The sequence below is a fragment of the Motacilla alba genome, chromosome 10 (assembly GCF_015832195.1).
Source record: "Motacilla alba alba isolate MOTALB_02 chromosome 10, Motacilla_alba_V1.0_pri, whole genome shotgun sequence".
NCBI lineage: Eukaryota > Metazoa > Chordata > Aves > Passeriformes > Motacillidae > Motacilla > Motacilla alba.
Genome location: NC_052025.1, coordinates 429337 through 451679, shown reverse-complemented (window position 1 = coordinate 451679; position 22343 = coordinate 429337). Strand labels below are relative to the sequence as shown.

Below are 22343 nucleotides of genomic sequence, written 5' to 3'. Positions count from 1 at the left end.
GAATCTCTTTGGGGTGCTGAGACTGTGTCTGCTGTGTTTGGACTGGAGGTACCAGTGGTCCTGTAGGTCAGACTGAGATTTTTATTTGTTTTTCTTTTTATTAGTAATTTGGTCTTAGAGTAAAGGTATTTTATTTAGTCAGAGTGCTCTGGCTGAACAGGATTCTGCAATGCAGATTTGCATACTCTTATATAAGTGGATTTCATTATTTAAAGTTAGCTTTACATGAACAGATCAATTAATTTCAGTTTCTTAGATATTCTTTGGTTCTATGTTTTATTGAAAAAAAATTCTGTCCACAGTTTTTGTGGTCATGTAGCCAGCGTACATAAAAGATCTCTGAAAAAAAAATGGGAATGATCATTAGATCAAAGGATGTGGCAGGTTGCTATGGATACTTGCTAATGATGATTTTTGATTCTCATTAATTTTTATGAAAATTCATACTGAATCCTCAGCAAGTGGCACTGAAAGAATTTAAAACGGGCCACATTAATTACTAGCAGTGATGGTAGAAAATTGAGCATTGAAGAGGTTTCCCAGACAGGCTGTGAACTCTTTCCTTGGAGGTACCCAAAGGCTGTCTGGATACAATCCAGAGCTTTGGGTGGCCCTGATGGAGCAGGGGCTGAATAAGGGGTTCCCTAGAGCTCCCTTATGACCTCAGCCACTCTGATCCTGTGGCAGTGAGCAGTGGAATGTGTAACAGCAGAGAAGGGTTTGAAATGTATGAATATGGTCAGAGATAGTGAATCAAGCAATATGGGGTTGTGATACTGAAGAGGAAAAAAGCCCAGTGGAATTTTGAAGTTTGTGCAGTCAGGCATGACATCAGCTGATCAAAGGGATAGAGATCCCTCTGATAACAGCTGTATCTGGAATATGCCTTTCACTTCAAGAAACAGCATTAACTAGGAGATGAGGAATAATTAGAGGATTTGAAGAAAAAAAATAGAACTGGTAGTCTGGAAATACTAATGTGAGAAGATAGCTGGAAATCTTTCTGGCATATTGTCTTGCCAATAACATGATTCCCCTGATTTGCTTTTGGCTGACAGATTACTCTGAGGTGACAGAATGGACTGCAAATGCTGAAAAGCTGTTGCAGCCAGCTGTGGAGAAGAGTTCAGTAAGGAACAGGGGAAGAAATTGCAAAATGGGAAATTTGGTTTGAACATCAGGGAAAATTTCCTGATGAGTGTGGGTAGCAGGAGGAGGGATCCAGAGAAGGAGAGGTGTCTCACTGCTTGATCAGTGAATGTCCTGCACCAGGATCATTTCCACCCTGCTATGCTCCTAGGCTGGGATGAAGGATTTTAAAGTGATGTTCCAGGGAGGGGCTGGATGCTGTGGGACCTCTGAGAGGTTGCTGTGTTTGTCCCACACACTCTGGAGCAGTGTCCAGACACTTCTGCTCTGTTGCTGTTCTTCACATGCACAGAAAATTAACAGCAGTCAGTTCTGGAGGTTCCCTGCACAGATGGCAGGAAGAGGACAGGAGCTGCCTCCATTTAAGAGTGTGCCTGTGTCACCTTGCCTACCTTCATTTGTCCAGGCTCACAAAAGCTGGACTCTGGGTCTATTATATTGTTAAGTGGCACTCAGCAGTGAATTATCATCTTCACTTTTGTCTGCTTCTCACGATCCTGCCATTTTTCAGTTTTCTTTCATCTAGTTTGTTTTTGTTTTCCAGGCAGAGGCAAAGCTTTGAAATGTGGTACTGACATTATTGACATTAAACTGGGAAAACAGAAAGAGGATAACTGTAACAAAAAATTCATTTAATTGTTTATGTAGTCATAGAAGGGCTTGGAAATGGTCAGCTAGAGAAGTGGGGACTTTATCAGATTTATTCTTGCTGTCCAGGTAAAAGAATGACCTGTTTGGTAGAAAATTTACTTTCTAGATTGGCTTCTAAAGGTGCATTTCCATCTCCTGGAAGATTGTGGAGCTGATCTAAAGCATAGTGATACTAGTTGGAAAACTCTTCTTTTTTTTTTTTTTTTTTTTAATGCTGCTATTATTTTATTTACAAAAGTGCGTTTTCCTTCCCATTTCTTTTTACCTACTTCAATGATTGAAATATGGATTTCAGAGGAGTGGGGATATAAGGGACAGTGAAGAAGAAATAGCTGCTGGGGTTTGTTGATCCAGCAAAGTCTCATGGTTGGTTCAAGCTGGTTCATAAAGTCTCAGTGCTGTGTCTTCCAGGGTGGACAATGCAGAAGATCCAGTGTATGAGAGCTTGGAAGAATTCCATGTTTTTGTCTTAGCCCATATCTTGAGAAGACCTATTGTTGTAGTAGCAGACACAATGTTACGAGACTCAGGGGGAGAAGGTAAGAGCTTTAATTAGAGATCCATGCACCTCTGTAAATTGAATCAATTGTAAACTGATACCAGCAAAAGACCCATCTGTAACATACCAGCGTTTATGGCAGAGTTTTTCTAAAAGGAAAAAAATGGAAAACACAGAATGATACTCAATCCATTTCTATTAGATAAAAGTGAAAAAATACAGGATAATTATACAACCCTTGATGAAATCCTCTTTATCCTAGATATTCCCTATTAACTTAAATAACCACCGAATTACAGAACAAAATACATTTCTGATTGGTCTAAGTGAACAAAGCTCTAATTTTGCCATGTTATTTAGGTGCGCATTAAAACTTTGCAGAAATCAATCTAATCTGACTTTGAAAAAATGAATTTTAAATGTGTGTATCTTGGATTTTTGTTTTTAATGACTCCTTTGCAGCTTCTCATTCAAAAGTTTCCAGAATGTTTTATTCAGTTTGCATGTGTGAGCACAGAAATGTTAGATCCATGTGTGGAGCCTGCTCCACCCTGTCAGAGCAGGACTCAGAGCATTAAATTCAGCTCACCTTCCACCATGAATTAATAGAATTCTAATTCATTATAGGGTGTTACTTAATTAAAGGGGGATGTTCGGCTAATTAAAAGAGGATGTTAAGCAGGTGATGGAGTTTACCAAAATTTACTTCCACAGGAAAATACTGCATAATTTCAGTTTCCATTGCAAATCATGAACTACAAGTAATGGTTGTAGATTATTCTGTAGGTTATTGAGAAACATGCCTGAAAGACAGTGCAGTCATTGGTCACAGCCAGAACGAGGGATTCACGAGGGGAACTCATCTTGCAAATATTTCAGCTATAAAGTCTCATATTTTTGTAGCAAAAGGAAAAATAATTGGTTGGAAGCAAAAACAGTGGGAGAGTTTTCCTGCGCAGACTTGCTGTTTCCCATAATTATGTGTATGAACAAGTGTAGAATTTTTCAAAGGAAAATTTTGCCCCTCTAGATGAAGCATTCCATTAGAATTCTACTTGTAGGATTTTTTTTGAGTCCTTCCTTAACTTTATGATATATACATATGTATGTACATTCAGAGATATACAATGTGTGGACTATAAACATGTTTGTAATGTTTCTTATGGAAATCTTAATGGAAGGCACAAGCAGATCATGTTACCAAAAGATGGGACAGTGTATTTACTGATGATTATTAGAAAATAATTATGCCTAGAAGCATTACAGGAAGGTACAGCTCTGCTTACATGTGTGAGAGTCAAGATTTTGTTATAAGACCATAATACCTTTACCAATAAACAATTAGAGCAAGAAAAATTATGTAAGAGTGGAAGATCTTCCTTATGGTTCTTTGTATATTTCCTGACATTTTATAATGAAATTTTACCTGTTGTTGTGACTGTTTTCTGTATTGATTACCCCACTTTAAGCTGCTCTCCTGGAGCTCTGATGATATTGCAACACAATTGTTTATACAACTCGTCTGTTCTTTCATACAGTTGCAAAAATCTCCTTTTTCTCTGCAGCATTTGCACCGATACCATTTGGAGGAATTTATTTGCCACTTGAAGTTCTGCCAAACAGATGCCATTGCTCACCTCTTGTGCTAGCCTATGATCAGGCCCATTTCTCTGCTCTTGTCTCCATGGAACAAAAAGACCAACAGAGAGAGCAAGGTATGCTTTAAACAAAGCAACACTGGCATATATATTGAATACAGTGCACACAGTACTTTTTTTTTACCTGTAGATGTATTTATCTGTCAGAAAGGAAACAATACTCACTAAATTTTATTGCTGCATGTTTAGGAATCTGAGTGGCTTGATCACAAGACAATGGCACAGTCCATTGTGGTGCAATATCTTCCTCTCTAACAATTGGAATAATATCAGCAGACAGGAGCCTCATTTATCTCAGGCACATCTCACTGCCTTCAGTACCTCAGGTCTTACAAGACCAGTAATGTTACAATAACGTTAAATGTCCTTCTTGAGGTTAGTAACTGCTTTTCTGTAGGATCTTCCTATACCTGTACTCCCCCAGGAAAGGTGCTGGGAGAGAAACCCCTACCAGATATCCAGCACAGCCTCAGAAACATTAAATACTGACTTTCATGTACAAGTTCATCCAGGTTAATTACAAGGGTCAGTGAATCAAAGTGGTGTTTGTTTTGTGTGACCTGATTGTACCTCTCTTACCTCAGGGCCTTGAATGCACAGGCTTCAGTTGTGTAGAGCAGCATAGAGCAGAGCATTTGGCATTTATTTTGGGATGAAGGGAATGCTGTAGCTGTATCTGCCAAGCCTGTTGCTGTTGGAGACTGCAGCAGTCCAGCAGCAACCAAAGCATTGCTATTTTCCTCCATGTGCTGTGACAGGAGGGAAATGGGCACAGGGATGCTCCAGCAGTGCCTGGGTTTGCACCTTGTCAGCAGAGCAGCTCTGGCAGCTTTGGCACATGGCAAGGGAGAACCACAGCTGACAAGTGTCAGCAGCAATTGCACAGGGGCCTCAGCACATGGGCAGATTTTGAGCTATGAGAATGCAGTTTAGAGCTGCACCTTCTTAAAAATAGCATCCTGGAGAGCCAGGCCATTCAAAACTTGTAGTATTTATGCTCTTACCAAGTGTCAGGAGCAGCATCTGAAGGTGTCTGAACTACTGCAGGTACATACACACACACATAAGCAGCTGCTGAGCTCTCTAGTGGAGGAGACAGTTATGTCTGCATTTGAGAAGTATGTGTGGTCACATAAATACTAATGTGAATGCTTGAAGTTCTGCTTTAGCATAGAGTCCTGTATCAGATAATTTAAAACACTACTATAAATAGATATAACGAGAAAACATGCTAATATCCCCTTGGCTGAAAAGGATTTAAGACACACTTTGACACTTCTTTTTACACACAGCACACAGCCCCTGGCATTCTGATGGTCGCCAGGGGCCCTCTTTGAAATCCAGTGTCTGATTAAAAACAGGTAAACACTTTTATATTAATGCAGGCTCTACTTATGCAGATCTTTTGTGTCTTTGTTTATGGAAAACACAGACTAGGTCTAAACTGTCCCTGAGATTGCTCCCTTGGCATTGGAGCTTTCCACGCTGCCGTGCTCAGTCCAAGTAACATTATGAGAGGTTACACTGATTACACTCATCAGTGGTCTTGAACAGCACCATGTCAGTTTCAGTGTCAGCATTTTATTGTACTGGCATGTTCAGAAAGAGTTAAACTGTTGCTCTTTTTAGATTAATAGTGGCACTTGAGGCATGAGGATGAGAGCTGAGAAGTGCTGTGACTTCCTTCACAGCACAGAAGACAGCACACCCAGCTAGAGAACGGCAGCAGAGTCCTCACTGTGTGTGTCACACTGCCATGGACCAGCCAGCAGCTGTTGCTTGTCACTTATCCCATCTGTTGGAATTAGGGCTGGTAGGCTGTGCTTGGAGAGCCTAGTTCCAGCTAGAGAGCCACAGCCAAGTGGGGCCAACTCCAACCAAAGCTGCAGACCCTGCTGGGTGTCAGGGAGGTGCTGCAGTCTGTGGAGCTTGCTTTAGAAATGAATGGGATGGACTCTGCTTGCAGCTGTGACAAAAAAAAAACCAAACAAAAAACAAAAAAAACCACAAACAAACAACTTATCTATCAGGAACTTGGGGAAATTTCACATTAAACCCCAAGTATCAAACAAAATTCCCTGAGAAAGAAAAGCTCTTGCAGTGAAGACATAATTTTCAAAGTCCCTCACTTCAGCAGATTTGTTTTCCATGAAAACAGCAGTTTTCACACCAGCCTCAGACTATACCTTAGAATGGGGATGCAGTTAGCACTCAACTCAGTGAAGTGTACAGGAGTTAAGACAACAATGACATGCTACAGACAATCAGCTCTAAGCTTTGTTTTTTACTGAACTTTGTATTTTAATGAAATGGAGTATCACTAAGCATTTTAATAGGTACTTTCAGTATCAGTAGAAATAGCAAAGAGATCCTTTTAAAAGGATTTAAAAAAATTGTTTATAAACCAAAATATTTATTTAACTATGTGAAAATTTGTTCGTTTCAAGCTGCCCATGGAGAAGAAAGTCACATTTACCTTTTGAAGTTTCTATCCCAAAAAGAGACTGCTTCAACTCTGGTGGTTCTTTGCTCCAAGCTTTCCATCATCACCTGTCCTAGGATTACACTCACAGTTTTTTACCAGGCTGTACCTGTAAGACCAGGTGCTACCAGAAGGGAACTGCTGTGTTGAAAACTTACAGCATTACTCTTTCCTAAGTTGCCTTCTTCCTTTAAATGGTTGAGGTCAGATGTCAGTCCAGTCAGTGCCTGCTGGTAACTCAGTTAATTGGCAAAATATGCATTTTCCTTGTGAAACATGTTCAGTTAATTGTATTCTCAGTTATTCCAGCCTCTTTGGTGCAATAATTTCATTGAATGTATTAGGATAAGCCCTCGTATTACACCAGGAAGTGTTAGAAACTGTATTCGTCTGTCACACCTGCTGTACATTTGTGCTGATCCAGTGCCTCAGGACGCTAAAGTGCAGTGTATTCTGAACTGCAGACTTGAGCTCCCCGTGTGCGCCCCGGAGTTTCCCTGGGGAGTTCCAGTCCCATTGCGTCCGTGCCGCTGCCTTTGGGGAGCGGCGCTGCCCGGGCCGGCTTTGCGCGGGCAGAGCGCGGCGTTTCCCGGCGCGGCCGGCAGGGGGCGGCGCCCCGCGGGATTTGGGCGGCTTTGGGTCTTTCTGGGCCGCGCCGCCGGCGGCCGCAGCCACGGGGCCGCTGAGCCGCTGCGGCTGCCGGGCGAGGGAACCGCGTGTGACCGAAATGCTGCGCCTCCGCTCTGACAGCGCGTGTTTGCTGCACCGCAGAAAGCGTTACAAACAGCTTATAGAACCCCATGTGAAGTCAGGTTTCAATAACTGAGTGCCGCGATGTTTGGGTGGCTTCTCCAGGTTTCCTTGCCCTTGGATTGTCTGGAATGAATATTCAGGGCAAGTCCTGAAGAGTTCTTGTGCAGAAAGGTAAATGCCTTGATAAGCTGTCAGATGAGCAGCAGTGACCTGCACCATGCTGAGGATCCTACCCAGGCCCTCAACAGCTTTTACTTGTTTTCCTAATCAAATGGAAGTTAAATCGGTGGCTTTAATTAAAACTGACATTGCTTTATTTCTTATCTCTTGCTGGTGATGAATGATAGACACTCTGTGACATCTGAGTGTGGTCCCTGCATGCTGAGTATAAAGAAGAGGCAGAGTCATTAGGGCAGAGCCTGAGCAGATAGGAGAAGGAGCAGAAGAGCAAAACTGCTGAGCAGCAGTGCTGGGCGGTAAGAATAAAGGCCTTTGCACTGCACTCACTCAGAGGCCTCAAACAAACCTCTTAACCCATATACATGTTGATCTCTGCTCTTCAATTATGTTAATTCAGCTTGAATCCAAAATCACGGTAGCGTCCTCTGCTTTCTTTCTTAATGCTGATATCAATATATTTTTATTTCTTTGACAGTACAAAGGTACTAAACTTAAAAGGCAAAATAATTAACAAACATATGAATGATTCTGAGGGATAGGCAGGAATATTGCAACATTTTATTGCTTTCTGCTATTCTAATGGCTCTGTCTTCTGGAAATGTTGATTGCACAGTACAAATGGCCATGTGGTTCTCTCCAGAGGTCTACCCTCCTCCACAGGTGACTATCATTTACTCCAGAAGCAATCAGTGTATTAACCTCCCCCTCTTTTATTGCACAAACATGAAAACAGACAAATGGAGCCTAGTATAAATAATTTGTGGTGCTCTGGATGAGGCAGTTGTGCAGTACAAATTCTGCTCTTCTTGAAGCAGCGATTCTGCTTTTCACAGCTGAGTCTTTTCTTATTTTTGTCATTTTTGTTTCCCCCACCCCAATCCTTGTTTCTTCTCTGCTTCAGCGGTGATCCCCCTGACTGACTCTGAACACAAGTTACTGCCTTTGCACTTTGCAGTCGATCCTGGGAAAGACTGGGAGTGGGGAAAAGATGACAATGATAACACCAGACTGGCCAAGTAAGACCTTTCTGTAACTTCGGTGTTAAGCAGTAAAATGTCTTGAGCTGTACCTGGTGGCAGTACTGGGAGAACTGATAACAGTGAGGGCTTGGTTCATGTGCTCTGCTTACATGGCAGAAGACATGGGGGGGGGATTCCTCAGCTGACAATCGCAATCAGGTTGCTGTTGCATCTCCCCCTGTTACGAAGCATTGCTTTTTCTTTCAAGCTTTTTGACTGCTTGTTCCCTTCTTTTTTATCTTTAGTTTGATTCTGTCTCTTGAGGCAAAGCTTAATCTTCTGCACAGCTACATGAATGTAACCTGGATCCGCATTCCCTCTGAGACACGGGTAAGGTAAACTTCCCCCTTGGTCCCACAGCATGGGAGATACAAGGCACAGTAGGACAATAATTCTGGTTATTTGTTTTAATAACACTGTAGCTTGTATATTTTTTTCTGAAATGTGTCTTCTAGCTTATTTTTCTGGTATAAATTTCAGTCGTTTGTGTAATTTAAAGAAACCTTTTCTCACCATTGTTTTCTCAGAACTGTGTCTTGCTCTCCTGATGCCACTGTTAGGTCACCAGTTTCTTTCTGAGAGTGGACAGCTCCTAGTTTAGAGTGGCTGACAAAAGACCACAGACTGGCACTGAACTGTAGCCTGCCTCTTTCAGAGAGCTGTTTTAGAACCGTGCCCAGCTGGCACTGAAATTTCTCTGCAAATTGCATTGAATAGGTGGAGGGTTTGGGCTGGAAGCAAAAGGTTGCTAGGAGAGGATGGAGGTGATTTAGACAGCCTAAACAGATGGAATTTGAACAGAGAAACAGAACACAAAAGGAGAAAGTATTTTAACAAGCTTCAAGAGGGGAAAAATCCATTTTTCTACAGTAGTATATATACATCAGAAAAAGGAGAGTCAAAAATGATCCTGCAGTTGTAAGTGGTGAGCCCTTGTGGAACCTGGGTCAACTCACAAATGCTCACATTTGCTGCATGAGCATGGTCAAGTCACTGCAGCACTATCCTCTCTGCTCTGTGGGAATAACACCTCTGCTCTCAGCTGAGTGTTGGTGTGCTCAGGGCTTCCTGGGAGAGAGGACATGTAAGTACCCAGGGACAATGGTAGGCAGGTATTTCTATACCAGAAGTGTATAGATGTACAGAGCTTACCCCTCCCCATGTCCTTGTAGTCAGTTGAAAATTTCAGATTTACCTCTAGCAGATTTTAGGTTCATGGTGCCTGAAAGCAAGGCTGTTCTGCAGCAGTACATGAACAGAGTCCTGTTTTAAAGTACCCTAGAATTCATATTATTACATTTTCAAGGAATGTGTTTTATCATGTTACCTAAAATATAAAATGGATCTCAGACTTATGACCAGTTTTATCTGCATTGCCTTTCCAATAAACATGAATAAACATCATTGTATTCCTCAGCCTACTTGCTTGAGTTTAATGTCTGATATTTCAGATGAGATGTTTAGCTCTGGTGCAACCTCCCTTTAATTTTCATGCACCAGAGACCTAGATAAATAAAAAAGTCAATTTAAATAAGCTGGGTTTTGAACATAATAAATTTTGAAATACTGCTGCACACAGGTTTGTGTGCTGTATGCCCCTCACAGCTTTCAGCAGCAGCTCATTCCCCTTCCATTGCATCCTCCCTAGCTCCTTTCCCGTGGGCTGAGGGACAGCCTGCACTGCTGATCCTCCCTGTCCTGGCTCACTGGGGCAGGAGGGAACTCGCTACCCCCCATGACTCTGGCACTGACTTTCACAGAGCATCTGAGTGACTGACCTCTATTCTACAATTGTGCCTGAAGTGAGCCAAAAGCTACTATAGGAACAAGCAAAATACATAGTAAGCACAGCCAGAAAAGCTTTATTTAGTGATGAAACCAGTCAAAAATGTCAGTGCATAAATTAAAAAATGTATTTAAAATCAGTGTATCAGTGTCAAAATCTGTATTGAATTTGGGGTGGGTATTTTTGCACCAATTCTGTATGAAATGGATTTTGCTACATCTAATTGTAATTCCTTTTCCATAGCAGGCCCCTTTGGCTCAACCAGAATCCCCTACAGCTTCTGCTGGAGAAGACGTGCAGTCTCTGGCTGACTCCATGGACTCAGACCGAGATTCCATCTGTAGTAATTCCAATGGCAATAACGGCAAAAACGGTAAAGAAAAAGAAAAGGACAAACAAAGGAAAGATAAAGACAAAACCAGGACGGATTCGGTTGCCAATAAAATAGGAAGCCTCAGTAAAACCCTGGGAATTAAACTGAAAAAAAACATGGGTGGTCTTGGAGGTCTGGTGCACGGGAAGATGAGCAGAGCCAATTCAGGGAATGGAAAAAATGGTGACACAGTAGAGAAAGTCAAAGAGAAGAAGTCCAAGTCTCGCAAAGGGAGCAAAGAGGAATCTGGACAGTCTGCGAGCACGTCTCCATCTGAAAAGACCACTCCATCTCCAACTGACAGAGCCAGCAGCTCCCCCACTGAAAAGGTGAACACTAAACCCTTCTCTGACAAGCAATCTGACCCATGGAAGTACAGCACAGACGTGAAACTCAGCCTAAATATTTTGAGAGCTGCCATGCAAGGTGAACGAAAGTTTATTTTTGCTGGCCTTCTTTTGACCAGTCACAGGCATCAGTTCCACGAGGAGATGATTGGCTATTACCTGACCAGTGCCCAGGAGCGTTTCAATGCAGAACAGGAACAGAAAAGAAAGGAAGCTGAGAAAAAGGCTGCGCTGAATGGTTCCTCTAGTAGGAAACTGGAGCCAGAGGCATTTTCAAAAGAAAAATTAGAACCATCTCCTCAGGATAGGGCATCACCCATCTTACCTCAAAGCCATACAACCCAACTGGTTTTAAAATTTAAAGACCGCACTAGTCCCACTCCCGGGTCCTTTTCTTCACCCAGCAACGGTGCCAAGAAAAGCGGCCCCATCCCGGTGTCTGCCCACTATAGCCATACCCCCCCCGTTCAAAGGCAAAGTGTCATCCATTTGCATGACATCAACTCCAAGCCATCAAGCTTCCAGGATGATACCTACAAGCCAGTGGTTGGCACCCTGAAAACCTGTGCCACCTACCCACAGCAGAACAGATCGCTGTCCTCGCAGAGCTACAGCCCCGCACGGCTGCCCGGGATGCGCACAGTGAACACAGTGGAGTCACTGAGCTACGCTAGGCCCGCTGAACACAAGTCCCAGACCTACACAAATGGCTTCAACACTGGGGACATCAGAGACTGCTTGGAGTATGCTGACGAGGATGCTCCTCAGAGCTGGCTGAACAACAACAAAAACCAAGGCAGAAGCACAGTTTGCCCAATCTATTCCATCCAGCAGAACCGCTGTAAGAAGGAGAACTGTTCCTTTTATGGTCGTCCTGAGACTGAAAATTACTGTTCCTACTGCTACAAGGAGGAGTTAAAGCGCAGGGAGAGGGACAGCAAGGGACACAGGCATTGAGGATTCTTCCATTACTTAGTTTTACCATTTTCTTACTTACAAAGTAAACAGTGTTGGATTGCAGTAAAAGGAATCCTTAAAGAATAAAGGATTGATGAGTAAATAGTGTCTAGCTCTTCGCTTTTCTGGGGCAATGAGGAAATAATAGGAATAATTGATCATAAAATAATATTCCATTTTGTCAGTGTCTTTTTTACATGTACTGGTAAGCTGAAGGGTTGTTTACTCCTTTGTCAGTGCTGTGTATATGTTTGGTCAAAAATTTACTAATGGTGCCTGAATTTACACTGACATCACTCAGGTAGTAGAATGATAGGAGAACGTCATACTAGTGAAGATGTGGTGTTGTAGTAGGGTAGTATCTGCCTTGCAGACATTTGAAATGATACAGCTATAGAGTATTTTTTCCTCAGTAAAGCCTAAATTTTTCATAGCCTTTTTTTCCAGGAGGGTAGTGATTTTGCATACTGCACATTTTTACCATGTCAGCATATTGCATTGCTACTAACGTTTGTATATTTCAGTCTGAAATTGAATGATTCTGGAAAAATGGGAGTGAAAGGTCTGAATTCATGAGGGCTATAGGTTGTCTTAATTTTCAGTTCTTACCAATTATTTCTAAATTTTCATTGAAAAAAAAAAGGTAGATTTGAGCCACTTTTATTTGCACTGAGTTTTTAAAGATTTTTTATAAGAAAATTCAATATGCCTTCATGTCCCCAAGCCCCCACACAGTATAGTTCTGCACACCTGAATTTCAGAAATATTTCTGTTGATGTTAAAATGCAGAGAAATACTACAGTAAAATTAAAATATTCTTAAAAATTACTAGATATGGAAAATTTGATAACCACCTAGGAAATTTAGGATCATTTTAGACTCCAACTCATGCCAAAACCAATGCAATGCATCAATTTATTGCCTTAGCTAGTGCATGAACCTAATCATTATTTACTTGTTCCTTCTGAACATTATTAAGTGATAATTATTGGAAATGTAACTACTTGAGCCTTTCTTGAAGACTGTTGGCTCCTCCTTTTCAAGTCTCCTAGAGTGAGTCATCTCTCCCCCCCCCCCCCCCGGGAGGCTCCCAGATGGCTGCAAAATGCCTCCAGCAGGAATGGCAGCTCCTAGAACAGATTTGCACGAGCCTGAGATCCAAATATTTACGTACGTGTTTGCAATACTTCTGAAAATAAAACTTCGCTCACAGAAGCATTTCTGCAAAGCAGACACTGCAGATATTGTTGAAGTAGATGGATGGCATGAGGAAGTTTTCTGTGATACAGCTCTGGGTTTGCACCCCTCCACCATCAGCTGGCAGAACGTAGAACAGGAGCTCTTTGTTGTTACCCTTGTGAACAATGGCTCATTTTAAGAGCCAATTTTGCATAACAGGTGAAAGTATTGCCTTCAGGGCTGCTGACTCTGCCACCTCAAGGTGCAGAACAGTTCTGCCTTCCTCATTAGGGAATAACACTTTTCTGGCCCACACAGGAAAGATTCTTTGCCAAAGAGTCTCCATTTCTGATTATTTGCTTGCTGCAGCCCAATTTTAATTCTTGTCAAGAGGGGCACCATTGCATACAGTTAATCCTAATTAACTCTGAAACCAAGCCTAAAGTCCCCTGTGAAACAAGATGCACAAACTTCTGCTGCTGTGTCCTGGCTTTCAGAAAAAGCATGTGAGCTTTTCCAATGTCCCAGATTGGTAGAACTGAGAACTTACTTAAAATTGACCCTATTTTTAGATTTTCTGCTGAATGGGAGGCTTCAAAATAAGTCCCTTGGGTCCCTTGTATAAAAAGTTAGGGTCTTTGCCATGTTAGCTGTTCCAAGAATCCAGACCTGTACTTTGTATTTCTTGCTGTATGCTAAGCATACACTGAATCTTACTGAACTTGCATTCCTTCATGAAAGGGAAATGTTGGTATTTGTTAAAGCTCTGTGTGACTTCTGTCCTTAAGGTAAGCACCTTCCAAATCCCATGCCTCCTGCTGCATACACTGGTAAGCAGTGTCCTGTTTTGCTTTGCTGTTGTGATTATTACATTTAAGTTCTAATTGTCAAAGAAAACTGGGATTGCAAATTATTCTAAAACAAGCCAGACCATGTTAAAAAAATTCAATATTATACTTGATTGTATTTACTGCTGAGACTGAGAAAACTGGCAGGATAAAACTTCAAGAAAACCAGAAATATTTAAGAATTCTTAGGGCATTAGAGTAGCAGTACTGTGTGATACACTAAGAATCATTTCTGTGTAAAGTTGTGCTTAAGAATTATTACATTAGCAGCAATCCACACCAGCCCATGTGTTTAAGTGAGTTACATCCATTCTGAATGAGGAAAAAAAGCAGTACATATGTAAAAATAAGCAATTACCATGGGATTTTTCTGTTTCCCATTTTCATAGGATTTGTTTCTATAGTATGTTTTTAAGATCTTCTCATAAAAGAAAGAGATGTACAACTGGTCAGCATTTAGGTAAATTTGTTCTGAATAATTGAATACATTGTACTCGTGTGTTAGATTATTTTGAAAAGTTAGTTGGTCTTGTCTATATAGGATACCAAACCTGAGTGTTCATTATCATCCTCAGGACACTCAGATATTTCCACGAATATTTACCTCTACAGGATTGGTCACTTTAAAATATCTGTTGTATGAAATACTGACAGAGCGCTTTTTAGTTGTGCCTATTACCTTAGAATCTTATTGTTGGGATATCTTTGAATAATTTTCTAATTGCTGTTTTCTTTTAGAATTCTCTTCAAACATTCTTTCTATTTCTGGGCTGTTTGTGGCAGCTGTGCCATAGCTGTCATTAAACAGACCAAACATGTGGAAACTGTGCCCCCCTCCTGAAGAAGTGTTCCATTAAAAGAAGACTTGTAACTATAGAAGCAAATTTTCTACCTATTTTTTTAGAGAGAATTCCCAACTGTTCGTGAGTTGCATTCACCAGCATTGAAAGACATTGTGCCATTCCTTATCTACATGCTAGAGGTAATTACCTTCAGATGTATTTTTCTGTTGTACTGTATGCTAACCTTTCAGTGCTCTTTTGGGTTATTTTTCCTGACAATTGGAAGTGTTTGCAGTCCGCAGGCCAGCCAGCTCTGTACCTGATCTGCTCTCCCTACACCCTCCAGAGCTGTAGAGTTCCCACATAGTCCCAGATGTGGAGAAATCAGTTTTGCTTTGGAGGAACCCTACTCATTCCTTCTGTTAGCTCGAGTGGCTGCAATGCATACACGTATTTTTGCATTTATATATGCTTTTTTCCCCTCTCTCTTCTTGATAGTGATTCAGCATTTGTCACTGTAGTCCAGATTTCAGAAGTACAAAGTAAATACTGGGTAAGCTGCACCTTCCCAGACGGATCACCAGGAGATACTTAGGTTGGAGAAAGCTGGAATTCTTTTAAAGTGTGAATGTGCAATTTTTTCTAATTTGAAAAAGGCTATTATGGAAACCAAACCTATTATGGAATTTTTTTTTTACTTTTTTCTAAACTCTGATGCAAAGGTCTGTTTGTAACAGAGGATACCTGTGATACATAATGGGTTTCAGTCATGCTTTATATTAAAGTTTCATTTAAAATTATTTATACAGAGTTAATAAACCACTGTTAGAGTTTACTAATATATTTTCAAAAGTGGGTATCAGTTGTAGCATATGGCTAACAAGCAGCTCATTCAGAAGCAGGTTTTGTAGATCATCAAAAGTAACTTCAGATTTTGGATTTTAAAACAATTGGTGAACCTTTTGTTCTATAAATACAATGGCAATATTGTCCCAGCTTTCTTTAGCAATTAGTTGCTTCTTCCTAAATCAAAGGTGACATGAGGAGCGTCAGTAAAAGAAAGGTGCTGTACTTGAAAACTTTGTGTTGCTTGTATCCTAAGAAGTCTAAGCAGGCCAAATGGAGTGTTCAGGGTGTTTGTGGGGCTGGGAGCTGAGGTGTGAGCAGTGGAGCGTGGCCCAGAGGGCACTGAGGATGCTGCCCAGGACCTGTCACAGCCGGCTGAAGGGCCCAGAGGGCCGCCCCTCGCACGGGAGCATCTGCTCGGGTGGTGAATGTGTAGGTATCAAAACATGCACAGCACAGAGCTGACAAACACTGCCCTCCACCTCCCCACTCTGACACAGCTACTTTGGTGCTCATCTTCACCAATGGGACTGGTCTCCCTGACAGCACGGAGACTGCTTGTCTTCAGAAACTCTCAGCAAGTGTTACAGAAGAAATATTTTTGATGGAGGCCTGAGCAGTGCCTGTTCCCCACAGGCTGTCTACCTTATTCTTCCAAGGAGACAGTGGATGAGAATTCTGCCTGAGGAGTAGAGAGAAGCCTTAGGTCTCTTTGGGCTACCTTTGCTGCCCTCTGCATTGTGGGGACAGAATCCCATTAGCAGTGGGGGCCTTAGACCAGGTGCTTCATTGACAGGTAAAACATTGCAATCTGGCTAGTAAGGGAGTAAAGTCTTCATAGCACTGTGAGTGTTTTGCACAGGTGAAAAACCCACATGTTCATAGAAACCACAATGATCTCAGATAAACATAGGTCCAGAGAAGCAAAATAGCTGATGCTGATTGTAGATGGCTTTTTAGCTTAGTGTATTTTAAGTCTCTGTCAGTGTATTTGAAGAATATTCATTTTAAGGAATGGCAGCTTATGTGGAGGATCACCAAACTATAGCATAGAAATGAAATTATTTCAGTAACAGACACTAATATCTATTTTAATTTGCACATGGATTTCCAGTGTATATGACTAAAATATTACATTGTTAAAAATGAGAGGAAAACAACACAAAGGTGTTTGTAAGTAGGTTCTATTTCTAGACTTAAGGCTGTATTATGTTGGAATTTTACAAGCCAAGTTTAAATTGTAATATAGAAATTATTTTTATATTATTTTCAAAATATGCTACAGAGCAATATTTTGCGCCTTTATTATAAACAGGGTCATCATTTTAGTAGGTTACTTTCAGAAATGCTGGTAGAAATTAACCATGAAAAGAAAGCTTTGTAAATGTACTTGTTGTTTCTAACTGCTCTGTCTGTTGTGCACATCTGTATCTAATATGAGCTGAATATACAATTTTTTTTTAATTGAAAAGCTTTAAATTTTTCTTTATATATTTTGGTACAACACTGTTCCTCTCTATTTAATTCTCTTCCAGTCCTAAACAATAGCCACTTTTATAAGCAGCTTCTGAATAAACATGAATTTTCCAGAAAATTTCATTACCAAACGAAACATTTCTGCACATATATTGATTGACTTGGAACATTCACAATACACCCTGAACCCATTGGAGTATGATTCATTTGTTAGTTTTTTTTTTTTTTAAAGATAATCAGCTATTTATTATTCCTTCAGTATGAAAATCAAGAATGAATGCAACCATTTAGCATCTAGAGTAAGAAAATCACTCTAGATCATGGAAATGCCATCCCTAATTGGCAGATACATCCTCCTAATATGTATCAAGTATGCATTAGCTTCTTGCAGATTGAAGTGTTCAGATTTTATTTCTTCATAGTTCTTTGTATTGTACATACCAATTACTGATGAACTGTGCAAAGAAAAAGACTTCACAAACTAATGCATATGTTAAATTAGAAGTCTGTGTCGTTTTTAAAATCCCCTAACTTTTGTGGTTTAGTTTGTTGGGATTTGTTTGTTTAAGAATTACTATTAAGGTATTTACTGCAACCAAAATTTTCAAACCTGGATACCTAATGATTGTGCATCTGGGTTTCTCTTGATCAACAGACTGGTTTAAAGGTGTACTGAGCATCAGTTTGTGTGGGAAGAAAAGCTCCCTCTTGGTTTCAGAAAATCAATTGAGTGTTACTCCAACACATATTCAGGTCTCTTCTTTATTAACACTCTACGCTTCTTTTCAGTCAGTGGAATTTACATTTTATCTTTAGCACTCTTCCATGTGGGAACAAATAATTGGGCTTATTCATAAAGTGAATGTTTGAGTATGGAGAGACTTGCCTTGTACCAAAACACCACATAATTGTTTAACTGTTGCATTCGTAATGGAGCTCTTGTATTCCATTGCAGGGGTGGGGAAATAAGACCTTATTTTTTACCTTGGCTATTGTGATCCTGTTATTTGTCTGGTTGGATTATTGCTCTGAAGTGAATATGCTGTTCTGATTGCTGTTTTCTGATGGTTTATCTCCTGTTACCTGAATGCCTATACTGTACCAAGAGAATTGAAATGGCTGATGCACATTTGCACTGTGGAACAGGCCATGTGGGTTAAAGCCACCGTGTTCCAAACAGCCTTAAAATTATGACTCTCTAGGGACTGAGAGTCACTTAACTGGATGCAGCCTCTGTCCTACTTCCTCATTTAACCATGACTGTAAAACTTTCAAGCCTGCTGTAGTCTGTGTGTCTCCAGACATAGTCATCTGAATACCCTGTTATCTTAACAGAAAATTTTCTCTAAAAAATTGTGCTTCTTTGATGAGTGTTAATGTGTCAGGAAACCTTAGTCAAAAGAGGAGATGGAGTAAAACCAGGGAAATTATCGTATCAAATTCTAGTGGCAGAATCATCTGAGATTGCAAAAATATGATCCAATGTTGTAACTAAACAGTGCCTAACTCTTATGTGCATTCTGTATTTAATTTCCATTTTGCCCCTTTCAAACACCATTTCTTTAGAAAAAGAAGGATGGGGAAGTTAAGAGACTAAGCTTGTATGTTAATGATCCAGTTCTTCCTTTTTTCACATGAGGAATCTATATAAACATGAAATGATTTACACTTCAGTTGCACTTCCCCTGCTGAGAGGTAAAAGCCAGCTTTATAGGTAAATTCCATGTAATTGCTTTGCCATTGAGTAAAATGGAACCTTTGCCTGAGGAAGGCTGATAGCATGTCAGCAGCCTGAGAACCATGGCTGCTGTAGCTGAAACAGCAGGTTTTGATCATTCTTGCCTTTAACACAGGTGCAGTTCACTCTGGCCCATGGTGTCTGAACAGTATCTTTGTAGTAAAGATGAAGTGGAACACTGCCTTGCTGCCATTTGCTTCCAGGTTTGAGTAACAAAAAGCCTCTTCCCCATGCTTTGGTTAAAATATGCAGGAGATGCAGCAGCAGAATGTGGCATCTCAGGCTCAGAGAACGCCCCACATCTCCTTTAAATGGGCTTTGCAATCAGGTATGAATTGAAACATAGCCATGTGGGCGTCACAGAAGCGCTCTCATCTCTCAATTTTGAAATTTTGTGCACTTTTAATACTAACAAAAATGAAGCAATGGTTTTATTGTTTATTTGCTCAAGATTCTGAGTACTGTAAATACAGTCTTTGTACAATGCACAGTGTGTGTACAGTACAGAAATGTTTTTCCCCTCAGAGCTGCCAGAGAGCTTTGCATGCACATGGTGCCCAACTCTGCCCACTCACAATAACCAAGGGGAACAAACAGGATTTAGGCCTAGACTAAATAATGGATGAAATTAGCCACGTAGACCTAAACAGCTGTGAGTTCCCAACCATGGTGTTCTAGGCCAGCTTTGACAGCTTTGTACAAAACTCCATCCCAATGACTGAGATTAGGTTTGTGCTCTTTCCTGGAGAGGAGCAATTACTTCTGTGTCTTTTCCAAGCCCATTGCTCTTAGTCTCTAACTCCTGGGTTTGTAATGTGCCAGGCTTAGCATGATTGAGCTAGGAAGCAGTTTTTAAAATCTCCATAGAGCTCTTGTTTTCTTTTTGGAATCCATCTTTTTACTTGGCATTCAGTTTTAAGACATAAAATATTGTTATGAACTTTTCATAATGCCTTGAATTTGTCTCTTGTGGGGCTGAAAGACTTTGTTCTCCTTGGGAGGCCTAGTTCTTCCTCACTGGTTCTTGTGACTAACACTTTTGTATGGAAAAAGTTGAATGAACCATTGAAAGTATCTCTGCTGTTTACATGTACTTCTGCCATTTGGTACACTTTGTGTAGTTAAAACCCAATGCCTCTCAGACAAAGCTTGAAGGACAGTTTGAAGTATTAGATACAAAAGGTATATGTAGTTAATTCATCAGAACTCTATTGTTGCTATCGTATAATATATCACCCCCCGCAATTGTTTATACATCTTTTTTCCTATTGCTAACTTTTTTTTTAATCTTCTACTTTCTTAGACAAATTCTAAAGCTCTTTGTCCTTAAAGCCTGTGATAGATTTTCCAATAAAGAAGATTTGGCTTTTGCAGTTCAGGTTGCATATAGAGTGGCTTGTGTCCCAAACAAGAATTAAAGTAACAGATGTTGCACCCTTGGCTTAAAGAAGCATATTTACTCATTAACTGAGAGTCTCTGTTCAATTATAACCAAAGCTAATTATATAAAGTTTAAAGTGTCAGGACTGGTAATGTGACTCCATCTAATAACCTGGCCTACTCAGCATTTTTAACCCATAGAAATGTGCAATAAATGTATTTGTAATTGAAGTCTATTTCAAAGAAAGTAGCTGGCTCTAACTGGGGCATAAGAAAATGTTAATAAAGAATAAAGTAAGTCTCATTGACTTTGGTTGGCTGAAAATTCAACTTCTTCTTAGTCTTAGCACTCTTCTCATTTTTCAGAGTCTGAGTTTCTTGTTGCCTTCTATAAGTTTATACTCTTTTAGCAAATATTGACTTAAATTTCTGTAATTTCTATGGCATAGTTTATTGAAAGCCTATTTATAGCTAAAATCGCTCTTCAGATTTTTTGTTTGATCATTTTCATGCAAAAATGAATGAATTTATCTTTTCCCATTTCCCCTCCATATTTATAATTTCAACACACACACTTGGTTGCAGTCACCTTTCTCTGCAAAAGAAAACAGTTGATCATTTTTAAGCTGACTGCCATATTGTTTGAATCCACTGTCCCAAAGAAACAGGAGCATTAATTAACATTCAAGAATAAGAAATATTTCTTGTTGTGAAAAATGTGAGTTCTTGAGAACCTTTTCTACATGCAGTTTTCATTCAAGTTAAATGTCATTTTTAATCTGATCCATACTTTGACAAAGATGATGTGTAAGAGCTGTTTTTAGCAGTTGGATTGTTACTTTGTAAAGTATTAAAGCACTAAACCAATTTTTGCAATAGGTAGTAAAACTTGCTTTTGTTTTGAAAAACTTCCAGTTATAACTGTTGCACTTTTTATAGCAGAACTGTATTTAATTTCTTTCTTTTATGAAAGATTACTCAAAGTAACTGATAGCTCTGTAATCTGTGTGAATTGGCTTCTCCATTATTTGAATCTGAGAGAAGCTACAATGACTATTCAATAAAATTAACTTATTTCTAAAGTACCTGTTTGCTTGAATTCTTGTTTATGCTGTGTGCTCTCTCAGGGTGATGCTGGACAGACCCCAAAGCCCAGGGAAGAAGCATGGACAAGGTAAGGGGCTGCTGCAATTTGTGGGGGGCAGTTGGCTCAGCACAACCTTGTGTGCTGCTGCCATAAAGTGCGTTTAAATAACAAATTGAGTCCCTTTCCCAAAACTCCATCTAGCCTGGATATCTTGCTGAAATCAAGCTGTTAATTCTGTTATCTCAGAGGAAACAAAAGTAGTTCAAGCAGCCTAACATTGCTATAAACCCCAGATCAAGAGCAAGTACAAGTCCTGTGGGAAAGATTTCATTTCTATTGCCTGTTGTAGGGGCTGATTCTCTCTTATCTAATTTCAGTGTACATCAGAAATGGTGACAATGGAATTGCACCATTGAAAAATGTCTATGTCACAGTTACTCAGGTCAGGGACACACTGCAAATTAAGAAGGCATTGCAGGGGCTGCCCCTTGAGGGCAATAATTGAAGGAAAAAGAAAAAGGCCAAGGGTAGCTTGAGTGAAGAATTTAAAGCAGTAAAAGGATCCTGAAATGGAAGTAGAAGTTGTGGTTGACATGCCAGCCGTGTGCCTCTGAGGAGGGATGATGAAGGCCTCTTCAAGGACTTAGAGGGCTACACTGGCACGTGATAATGATGGTTTACAGGACTACTAAATAGCTAATCAAAACTCACAAAGTGCTGTGAATCTAAGACAAAAAAAAACCAAAAACAAGTGGACATGGCTAGTGAAGGACACAGCTATTAATACATTTTAATTAGAAGATAAAAAAACCAAGGTGATACATACCTTGTTCTGATAATTTTCCAGAATTTCTGTGTCCTAGCTGGGTTTGAATACAGTAACAAACATTTTCCAGAAGGCTGGCTATTGTGTTACCAAGTGTGTTTTAAATTTGCCATTAGAACTAAAGAATTTGTGGGGTTGAGAGAACAGGACATATCTGAGAAGGAAGATGGTTTTTAGGCAAGGTTGTGCTTATAGGCAGCACTGTTTCTGCTACAGCATCTAGATCCTTTCTGTGGAGCAGAATGTAGCTGTGGAGGAAAACACCCATGTTTTTCCCAAGAATATCCTATCTCAGTCCATAAAGCCACTTTTCTGGACTTATAATCA

General features: G+C 40.2%; 1 protein-coding gene across 6 annotated transcripts in view; it reads left to right on the top strand.

Moving 5' to 3' along the window:
• LOC119704907 (OTU domain-containing protein 7A-like) overlaps positions 1–21188 on the top strand; it is a 118380-nt gene extending 97192 nt beyond the window's left edge. For 4 of the 6 annotated variants that reach the window (XM_038146630.1, XM_038146629.1, XM_038146634.1 and 1 more), the window contains exons 12-16: positions 2212–2339; positions 3865–4014; positions 8274–8388; positions 8637–8721; positions 10421–21188. In XM_038146630.1, the coding sequence (XP_038002558.1) occupies positions 2212–2339; positions 3865–4014; positions 8274–8388; positions 8637–8721; positions 10421–11854 (1912 nt within the window). In that variant the 3' untranslated portion in view covers positions 11855–21188. The other 2 variants (XM_038146633.1, XM_038146635.1) reach the window with 2 other exon arrangements.
• The last annotated feature ends 1155 nt before the right edge of the window (positions 21189–22343 follow it).